Source organism: Solanum pennellii, chromosome 4, assembly GCF_001406875.1.
Source record: "Solanum pennellii chromosome 4, SPENNV200".
NCBI lineage: Eukaryota > Viridiplantae > Streptophyta > Magnoliopsida > Solanales > Solanaceae > Solanum > Solanum pennellii.
Window position 1 is genome coordinate 74,988,822 of NC_028640.1, and position 10,821 is coordinate 74,999,642.

Genomic DNA, 10,821 nt, shown 5'->3' on the forward strand with positions numbered 1-10,821 from the left:
GTGTATTTTGAAATGAGCAAGAGCTCTCTATTTATAGGAAAATCTACTCCTAATGATGTCACCAATGACATCACAAGAAACACAAGATTTCAACATTTTCACCTATGTAGAAATCTTGCTAAGATTTTAGTTGAAAAAAGAAATGGTGAGCTTTGAATTTTGTTGCAACATTTGTTGACTTTAACAATAATCAACAAACAAAATTCAACCATTTTTGCTATGTTTATCTACAATGGGTATGGACTCCACAAAACCACGATTTAAAAAAGGAGTTTTCCTTAGCTCCTTCCTTCGCGAGGTCCACAACCCTGTTTAGCTCTCGATAACTTGAAGTTTCTGCATAAGAGCTAGCAATTTAGTTAAGAGTATTTGTGGTGATAGATATTCTCTCCAATCACCATTTATGTTTCGAATCACGCCACCCTGCCGATTCCTCCTGGCTTGGTTTTCCTAATGAGGATCCATCAATGTTAAGTTTGTTGAAAGTAGAAACCTTTTCCGGGAGGTTCTCAATTACTACTGATGGCCTTCTTGTAAAAAAAAAAAAAGAGACAGTAAATGTAAGCATCTTCAAAGTATCATACTGGGAAAAGAAAGAGGCCACAAAAGGAATTGAGCAAGAGCTATAAGAAGAATGTTTACCTGGCTGACGGAATTGGTGTTCCCCGGTTAGAAATTTGGTCTAGTTCTGAATCGTTAAATACTTTCAGGAACGTTAGTAGGAAACAAATGAGTGTGCACTGATTTTTATGAAAAAGGTAACAAATGAATATGTAGCATGTGAGCTCCTTTCTATGTGGCATTTATTCTGCAAGTTGTACCGATGTTGTCTTTCTTCTTGATGAGTAAACCTTTTACGGTGCTAATGTGACTTGTTAACTAGTGTGCTATGTACATTCTAAGTATCTTGGTTTCCTTTCAATTGTATTGTTCTTCTTACTATCAAAAGGGAAATTAGAGTTGTAGATTTGGTTCCTGTACTGCTACTATGCACCCTGCTATTGTCTGCTGTTTATATGCAATATCTGAAAAAGTTAAGTCAACCTCCATTATTGTGGTTCTCTTTGGCATTCTAAGTTTCTAACAGTGTTCCAATTCCTTCTTTGGCAGGATGATGATGCAGCTAATGCAGTAGCGTTTACAAATAAAGCTTCCTTTAAAGTTAACGACATTAAGAATGAATCATTAAATTTGCAGTATAAGGTTGTTATCATATGATCTAGGACATTTTTAATCTTTGAGCATGTCCACCGTCACTGGCTAATATGTCAACTATTTCCTTAATGATTATTACAGGTTTGCTATGCTAGGATTTTGGATTCGAAGAGAAAATTCTTGGAAACTGTCTTGCGTTACTTTGACATTTCTCAGATTGAGAAGCGACTAATTGATGACGAGTAAGTTCTCCAGAAAATGATTCTTTCTGCATTAATAATAAAATTGCTTCTGCCTTAAAATATTTCTGAATCCCTAAAATACCATTTCATAAAACTAATATTTGTTTTCTGCATATAATAATATTTCTGACATTTTAAAAAATAAATAGTAAACCTGCACTAAGTCGCATCTTTCGATGCTGTTAGACATTCCACAGGATTTATGTCTGGCCAAAAGGAAGAGGAAAGGCAAACTCAATTAGAGCTTACGCATGCACAAGGAATTGCAGGTCTCATAGTACCATCCAATTATTGGCATGCTAAATATCCCCATCTGTTCCACCCAGCTTTTGGTGATCTAAAACTATCTCAACAGCCAGCACTGCGGTATCACCCTCTCAGTATGCACGATATGATGAAAAATCTGAAATTGAATGAATTGTGGGCAAGGACACCCCGCGATTTTCTTGGCTTCATGAAGTTTCGACTAGTCGGTAAAGACTTTGTGAACTTTACAGCCGTATGTTGTTCCTTCCTAGAAGCTCCATTGATGCCTTGGATTACAGATTTTTCTGATATCCGTTTTCTCACCATAGAGTCTGCCACTATTCAAATGTTCAATCCTTTTCGGAACATAAAACTTTTTTCTTCGGGTCCACAAGTTCCAAAATTGTTGCATTCCGAGTTGCTGTGTGCCAAGGGACACTGGCTTCTCATTGGTAATGGACATGACCTGTTTTTCTTTAATGCTACCAGTCATATGGTAATTTCTCTACCGAACCGATTAGACAAAGACAATATCTACCGCACTAACTGGACGTTTATTGGAACCCCAGACTCTTCAGATTGCTTTGTGATCGGAGTCGAATTTGCAGGCTCTCCCCCTGCTGTCTACTTAACTAAGGTCGGAGAAAAAATTTGGCATTATCATGAACTTTTTGATAATCACGTTCCTGATGGGAAAATAGTCATTCTGGTAAAATTCTACAATCCAGTTATTTTTGGAAATTCTATCTATCTTGTGGGGGAAGAGGACGATCTGGCGATTCTAACTTTAGAGGAAAGCTCCGCAGAACGGCCTAATTGGTATTTCTTTTGGAACACTTTTACTTTTGAGGAACAAGAAAACGTAAAAAGGGTATATGGTGTTGAAGATTCTGATGGGGACAGTTTGATCATCGTTTGTTGTATGGATGCTGAACCCAGCGTAAACGTGTGGAGATACACAGTCACTGACCTTACCTTGGTAAGGGAGAGACTATTGGATCTCAACGGGAACACGATGTTTGTAAGTAGTGGTTCGGCATATTTGAAACAGTGCTCTGAAGTCGGGTTTGAAAACAAAATTTTCTTCCCTTTGCTACATGGTGATCATAACAGCGTATTCTTCTGTTTGAAAGCACAGAAATTCTTTTCATATGATTACTCGACACAGAGAGGGGTTTCCAATTCAGACTATCTTCACATTGGAAAACCCATATCGGGCGTATGGATTGACGATGATTTTGTTCTTTGATTTTTGTTTTCTGTAGTTATATTTCTCACCTTTTCTTCATGTTCATGTATTCTGTACCAGAAATTGCTAATATTTTGCACCTTTTTGTACGTTCAAGGTATATTGCAATGTATGGATTGAAGATTCTATTTTTTAATTTTTGTTTTCTGTAGTTATATATTTTGCAGCTTTTCTTCATGTTACAATAATAATTAAAACTCGTTTTAAATAGTTACAATTGTAGAAGTCAATTTGGAAACTTTGCAAACTCGGCGGATTTGGAAAAATAATTTAAAGATCTTTCCTATGGTATCTTGTAGTATGCCTAACTCATCATGTGCTCGTTTGAAGTTTGACCCAAAACTCGTACTTAGTTTAACTTCCAAATTTTCAGATTTTGCTATTTCAAATTTAATTCTTTTTGGAACTCAAGGTGCTAAATCTATTGAACTGACCTTAATACTTATGAAATTTTAAATTTCTCGGTGAAATCTCACTCACTACGGTTAACGGCTTAAGTCTTAGTTCGAAAAGTTTTGTTACAAATCTATCTCGTATAATTATGTAATCATAGATCATGGGAAAACTTGCATTACATATTGTTTTTTTAACTGTGGTGGTAATGTGTGAAAAAATTCTTGCAGCCGTGCAAAAACTGTGAACGAGAACTTGAAGAATGAATGGTGCTTTGCTTTCGCGATTTGATTTGGTGTTCGTATTACTTGATAAACCTGATGAATTGCTGGACAAGCGACTCTCTGAGCATATTATGTCAGTAAGTGTCCTCACTCCTTTCTGCAAATGTTCGTTTAAGTTGGAGAATTGATCAACTTGGTAAGAAATATCCAACTGTCAACATCGCTCCTCGAATCCTTGTTTGCTATAGGGAGACAATTCTTCTTGTTGCAGTAAATAATTCTTTTTTAACACCATCAGATATATGTAATCAATTTCTTTTACATTTTCTGCTTGACCAGTATTAAACAATATCAAAATTCACTCGTTTAATGGAAATAGCTAGTTGATTTTGGTAAGATTAGGTGAATCATTGAAAAAAGAAGAACAAGATTCGGTGATCATTGACCAACAAAAACAATCATGTCACTTACCCTGCTACTTTTAGCATCTTTTTCTTTAGCTTCTTCAAGGAAAAGGTCCTTTTTCTTCCATGCATATCGACATACAAGTCAATAGAAATGTATCAGTTGATGCGATTATATGGTTATCATTAAGAGTTTATTCATGTGAAAATTTGCATGATTTAAAGCTTTTCCTTGTCATCTTCATGCAAAAAGTGTAGAGCAGCCACCAGTCGCAAAACAGTTATGTACAGGTTTGCCCTTTGCCAAACCATTATCTCAGCGAGGAATACAAATTGCTCTTAATTTTTCTTTGCAGCCTTGTTGGATGTTAGAGAAATTAACGTGAATGAATACAAAGCTGCAATGCTGAGACTTGACCCTAAGAAAGACAGTGGTTTTGTTCCATTCTCTGTGCGTAAGTACATTGCTTATGCAAGAACTTATATATTTCCTAGGTTGTCAAATGGGCTTTCTTTTATGTTTGAAAGTTTTAGCTACTCTTTGTAATGTTTATTTATCTTCTTGTCATTTGGTGCAAGGATGACAAAACTAGCAGCAGAAATCTTGCAGAAGTTTTAGTTGAAGTTGAGGATCATAATACATCCGGTGATGGTACACCAATAACAGCAAGGCAATTAGAGAGCTTGGTAAGGCTCGAGCTAGAGTAGATCTAAGAGAAGAGATAACTGAGCAAGATGCTCTGGTAAATTGATTCTCTCTGTAGTTGTTCATTTCTTTGTTAACAATCTTCCCAAAATCATCAAGACCTGCTATAATCTTTATCATCGAATTGCTCTATTACAATACCCTCAAATCATGTATTCTCTACTCTCAGAATGTTGTGGAAATAATGAAAGAATCATTATACGATAAGTATGTTGACTAACATGGATTTGTGGATTTTGGACGAAGTGGGGGAATGTGTCAGCAGAAAGAAGCAAAACGGTTTTTGAGTGCCTTGCATAAGCAGTCAGAATTGCAGCAAAAGGATTGCTTTTCAATTTCTGTAAGCCATCTTTCACATCATTGTATATTTTATGGCAAAAGTACAAATGCAAGAAAGAGAAAAATCCTTATAACAGTATTTATTTTTCAGGAAATCTATAGTCTGGCTGATCGGATTGCATTAATGAATCCAGATATCGAGACATTCGTGGATAATCTTAGTAGTGTGTTGGTTATTTACTAAAGAAAGGGTCCCAAGACATATCAGGTGCTGTGATGTCTGGCCTTTATATTTACGAGGTAACCAAATTGCACTGAGAATGAAGTTTGTACAGCCATACTTAATACACCTTTTATATCGTCATCCTCCATCCAATTCTAATGTGAAAATACAACTCTTTTCTGTCAAATTTTGGGTTTCCACCACCGTGCGAAAATACTCTTTAAGTGACATCTTGAATCATTTTCATGCAGGTGCTATCTTCATCTTATTCACAAACATCAAGGTCAAGAGGATAGTCTAACAACACTAAGGCCAACTAAATCATGTATCATTCTGTTTGTTTTCGAGAAGTTGTGCCATTTTGTCTTGTTAATGTGTTTGTAATTTGTTCTATTCATGTAAATAGTTTTAGCTACGTGACCTTTTAGGTGATTCTGAAGAAATCAATACATGTATATGAAGAGCAAATATTGAGTATAAACCGGGGTGGTTCTTTTACCATGCTCTGACGAAAGAGCTAGAAAGTACAGCATTATGTATGTAACTCATTAATTGATGTATAAAAAACTTTGGTAAAACAAAAAAAATATAATTGCTATTGATCATCATAGATAGAATACACACTTACACAGTGTGGTTGTATCAGGGCTTCATTACAGTAAATACTTGCCTTCAAACTATACTAGAAATCTGTATCAGATTATACTTCAACACAACGAACTTTCAAATCTATATATTCAAGTAAAATATCTATGTTTATTATCATTTTTTTGCAAGAGAATGTACAAAGAAAACAGAAAAAATTAATAGACAGAACCTATTCTATCAATTGACTTGTTTAAGTTGGTTGAACTCAATTCCCTTTGTTGGAGAAAGGCATGAATGTCTTGCCACCCATATATGGACGTAGAACTCGAGGAATCTCCACTCCGTCCTCCCTTTGGTAGTTCTCAAGTATACAACACATAGTCCTCTCTGTTGCGGTAAGGGTGGAGTTCAATAGATGCACATACTTCTTCACTTGATCATTACCCTTGTGTCCAAACCGAATTTCTAATTTCCTAGACTGATAGTCTGTGCAGTTTGAGCATGACACAAGCTCTCTATAAGTTGATGATGCAGGGTACCACCCTTCCAAATCGTACTTCTTTGCTGCTGCATCATTGAGTGCGCCAGAAACAACAGCCACAATTTGGTAAGGAAGCTCTAGCTGTCAAAAATAAAAAGATCAGTTGTCTAATAACAGTGAGTGAGAGGAATATAATGATCCATTAGATCTACCTGCTGAAAGAATTCCTCTGAATTTTTAATCATCTCCTCATGCATTTCCCACGAGTCATTGCCATTTGGACCTGTTAAACAAAACTGTTCCACTTTCTCAAACTGGTGGACTCTAAAAATTCCAAGTGTATCGCGACCATGAGAGCCAGCTTCCTTGCGGAAGCATGAAGAATATCCAGCATACCTGGTGGATGACGACATAGATTAGTTAGTCCATAAAAGCGAACTGACTGGCAATAGTACTGTTGATTGGTTGGTTCCATTACATTAATATCAATACCTTAACGGAAGTTGTGAAGGATGAATCCAATCATTCAAATGATAAGCACACAGAGGTTGTTCAGCAGTGGCAATAAGATATTTGTCATCTCCGTCACCACTCACCTATCAATGGATAAATGAGGTATATATGTCTTGCCATCAATAATTTTAAACATGAAGAATTCGATATACCTTGTAAAGTTCTTCATCAAACTGAGCTAATTGAGCACACTTTGCCATAATATCTTTCCTCAAGAAGAAGGGAGTTTGCAATGGAGTATATCCCCTATTCTCCAAGAAATCAAGTGCAAAATTAATCAACGCTTGATTAAGACGTACACCAGCTCCTTTCAGATAGTAACCTCTTCCTCCAGCCACATTTGCACCTATATAATTTGCAAGCCATTATATCAACCAACAAATAAATACGAATTGAGCAACAACATTTTCAACATCACTTATCTGATATTATTTTATAAAATAAAAAATTATGCCAAGAGGTTTTGTGAAATTGATGTAATTTTAACTTGATTTGAAGAATTCTGTTTACCCTTTGTTAAATCTGCCATTCCAAGCGTTTTGACGAGATCAACATGACTTTTAAGACCCTTTTCAGTCTGCTTATCTCCCCAGGTCCGAACTATAACATTATTTGCCTACAAAAATAATATGAGTCCGAACTATAACATTATTTGGCTACAAAAATAATAGGAATATTATGTGACTACAGAACAGCAAAATGGACATATATACACTATACCTCATCATTACTAACTGGGACTGAATCGTGCACGAGGTTACCAATGATTTCCAACTTGGAATACAAAGTGGTTCGAGCCTCTTGTACTTGTATCTCTTTTTTTTCAATTAAAAGCTTCTTCTCTGCAGCGTCTTCAATTTTTTGACTCGCATCCTCACCACACTTTATTAATGAATATATGATTCAGTTTTCGAGCACGAAAATTCAGATAAAAGGAAAACTAAATAAAAGAGTCTCACTCACATTTTTTAGCTTGCCAATTTCTTTGGTGATCTTTTTGAAATCTTTTCGCAAATTATCAATCTCGAACTGCCCTGAAATATTAAAAAAAAAACTCATGTATTCACAATAATATTCTCACAGATTTCGAAAGAATGGTTAAAATTTGAAAAGAAAGTTAATTACATACGTTGACGCCATTGTTTGTCAAGTTGAATAACTTCATCTACAACATCGACATTGGCAAATCGACGGCGTTGAGATTCACGAACAATTTCAGGATGATTTCTGAAAAGATTTATATCTAACATATTAGCAGATTAAAGTTTTTATGTTTATACGTTGATTTCTACAACGACGGCTTATAGGGTTTAAATTTATGGAAAAGTTACTTTACCTTTTATATATTAATAATAATTAATGGTTTTTAACTTAAAAAGGGAAAAATACTCTATTTTTAATACCTAAAATTTTTACTTAAAAAGGGAAAAATAACGGTATAATAATAATTCTTATATTATATTCTTATTACTTTTATTTAATAATTTACCTTTTATTTTTAAATTGTATTTTAAAACAGGAAATTTAAAATAGTTAGGTTACGTTTTTTCTAATTCCTTTTTGTTTATACATATTTAAATGAATTTTAAATTTATTTTTTAAATTTCGTAGTGCTGATGTGTGACACTTTTTTCCTTTTCTATTATATATAGAAGTATTATTAAACAATAGCCTTATATATTAAATCTTATCTCAAAATAGAGAATTTTAAAATTAAAATAAATAAATGATTTTCGTGAAAACTAATTAGCAATGTAAATTCCTTCTTATCCACATCATCATTATTATTATTATTATTATTATTTAATAATTTACCTTTTATTTTTAAATTGTATTTTAAAACAGGAAATTTAAAGGCTACATTGGCCCAAAAGTTTTTCCATGAACAGATATTGTACGGTTGGTACAAAGTTCATTCAAAAAGCCCATCATTCCAAGTTTCAAAGGCTGCACAATTAGCCCAAAGGTTTGTGCTAATATTTTTGAACACTACGTACGTGTTTTTAGAGGGGATCCTTTTTTATTTATACGTTTTTAGAGACGATCCTTTTTTATTTATAGTATTCCAAAAATGTCCGTTTTGAAGCTGGACCTTCTGCTTAAGCTTCTATAATGTAACAATTTTTACGATATCGATACTAGTAGAACTAATGAAGCACATATCAAATAGAATAGTTGAGATCAGACACAAGCTAGTTATCGTATATATATATATATCTACATGTGTAACTAATAGCTCCAATAAAAGATCTTATCCATATCAATTTCATCATTTGATAGTCATACATACCTAGGCAAAGGTTATTGTCATTGGAACTTTACTTGTATATATGAGTGACAATTTCCACTACTTCAAAAGTTGGAGGCCATTACTGTCTTTTTATGCACATGGGCTGCTCATGTCACATACCCAAAAGTAGTTACTTTCAATGATTTCCAGCACTTGTAAGAATTATTATTATCCACTATTTTGGTGTCCCAATTTTCAATCATCTTGTGTCATCTAATGGGCTAAAGGTGTACTTGAAAACTGAAAGAACAAACGAGGTAACTAAGAATACACAAAATTTAGGTATACACTAAATAAAACGCGATAAGTTTAATAAAGAATATTAATGTCTTTATCGACATTAGTTAGTTATAATTGAATTCAATTTCGTTAATGGCTTTAGATACATATATACAAAGAGTGTTAATTGATACTAGAAATAAATATTTAGTGACAATTAAGTTATTATCGTAAATTAATTGTCACTAAAAATCATTTTGAGTATAGTGCATTCATTGTTTGGAATTTGTAGTGAAGCCTAAACTGAGCGCAAGATTTATTCAGGAATGACACTCTCAATAAATTTTTGCTATACTCAAATTCAAATTCGAGATTTTTTATTAAAAGTAAAACAATTCCGCGCTAGTAAACACGTTTTTTTTCAGGTCTACTTTTCTTTCGAAAAGTCCCAAAAAAACATAAAGAGTGTCAGAGAGTGGAGACTCTGAAATAATGAATACAAAATTACAGCAAGTTGAAATTCATGCAACAAGATATTTTGGTTTAAAGATAATTGGGGTAGAAATTAATTAATGTGTGAATTATAATGAAGAGATTTAAATAGTCCTTTCGTTTTAAATTATTCGTTATGTTTCTCGTTTAATTGTATCTTAAAATATAAAATGATGAGTTTAATAATTAAATTCGATATATTAAATTCGTAAAATTAAAATTCAAAATTCAACTCTACTTTCGTATTTATTTATTATTATGAGCCATGTGATTGGCTGTATGTAATGAATGACTTGTGGGAGACTTGGAGTTACATTCATAGAATACATGCCCTAAATTGAATGACTAGTGAGGAAGGGAAACTTATCATACGTAATTGTATTTGTCAATTTATGAATGTGAACATGCACAATATGGCTAAGTTTTTTCTACATACGTATATTAAGCATGGAGACNTTTTCGTAGTGCTGATGTGTGACACTTTTTCCTTTTCTATTATATATAGAAGTATTATTAAACAATAGCCTTATATATTAAATCTTATCTCAAAATAGAGGATTTTAAAATTAAAATAAATAAATGATTTTCGTGAAAACTAATTAGCAATGTAAATTCCTTCTTATCCACATCATTATTATTATTATTATTATTATTATTATTATTATTACTATTATTATTATTTAATAACTTTACCTTTTATTTTTAAATTGTATTTTAAAACAGGAAATTTAAAGGGCAACTTTCACATATAGCAAACAAAAAATTCATATTTGTATACTATAGCAAACTTTGCATAATTGCGCTCCATAGCAAACATAAAACTGTATAATTCGCTATACATATACAAGTGTATAAATCGCTGGCCTAAATTGTATAATTCGCTGGCCTATTTCGCTGCAATTGTATAATTCACTGGCCTATTTCGCTGCAATTGTATATGCACAATTGTATAATTCACGGCCTATTTCGCTGCAATATTAAGTGTATAGCAAGAAGATATATGTTTTTCTCTCGCTTTATACAAAAACAGAAACACAATATATACACTTCTGTTGTATAAAGCTAGAGAAAATTGTATTTCACTGCAATTGTATAATTCGCAATTGTATAATTCGTT

General features: G+C 33.2%; 2 protein-coding genes across 3 annotated transcripts in view; one reads left to right on the forward strand and one right to left on the reverse strand.

The window, feature by feature from the left end:
* LOC107016282 overlaps positions 1-3,043 on the forward strand; it is a 7,633-nt gene extending 4,590 nt beyond the window's left edge. The window contains exons 5-7 of the mRNA XM_015216776.2: positions 1,111-1,203; positions 1,297-1,397; positions 1,584-3,043. Of these exons, the coding sequence (XP_015072262.1) occupies positions 1,111-1,203; positions 1,297-1,397; positions 1,584-2,892 (1,503 nt within the window). The 3' untranslated portion in view covers positions 2,893-3,043. The remainder of the gene's footprint in view (positions 1-1,110; positions 1,204-1,296; positions 1,398-1,583) is intronic.
* A 2,651-nt stretch (positions 3,044-5,694) lies between these two features.
* On the reverse strand, positions 5,695-7,981 carry LOC107017332 (serine--tRNA ligase-like). 2 transcript variants are annotated; one of them, XM_015217588.2, is made up of 8 exons: positions 7,833-7,981; positions 7,667-7,737; positions 7,424-7,585; positions 7,214-7,319; positions 6,856-7,049; positions 6,683-6,786; positions 6,403-6,586; positions 5,695-6,331 (listed from the first exon to the last, which is right to left on the reverse strand). In XM_015217588.2, the coding sequence occupies exons 1-8, from the start codon at positions 7,951-7,953 to the stop codon at positions 5,975-5,977; spliced, it is 1,299 nt and encodes a 432-aa protein (XP_015073074.1). In that variant the 5' UTR covers positions 7,954-7,981; the 3' UTR covers positions 5,695-5,974. The 2 variants fall into 2 exon arrangements, with proteins under 2 accessions (XP_015073074.1, XP_027772022.1); XM_027916221.1 differs by having other exon boundaries at positions 6,051-6,327.
* Positions 7,982-10,821: the final 2,840 nt, after the last annotated feature.

Bases quoted from the DNA above. Each gene is read 5' to 3' on its own strand.
- LOC107017332 (XM_015217588.2), bottom strand. From the start codon at position 7,953: ATGTTAGATATAAATCTTTTCAGAAATCATCCTGAAATTGTTCGTGAA. The intron at 7,050-7,213 runs GTAAACAGAATT...CAAATTATATAG, and splicing joins AATGGCAGATTTAACAAAGG to GTGCAAATGTGGCTGGAGGA. The intron at 6,787-6,855 runs GTATATCGAATT...ATCCATTGATAG, and splicing joins TTGATGAAGAACTTTACAAG to GTGAGTGGTGACGGAGATGA.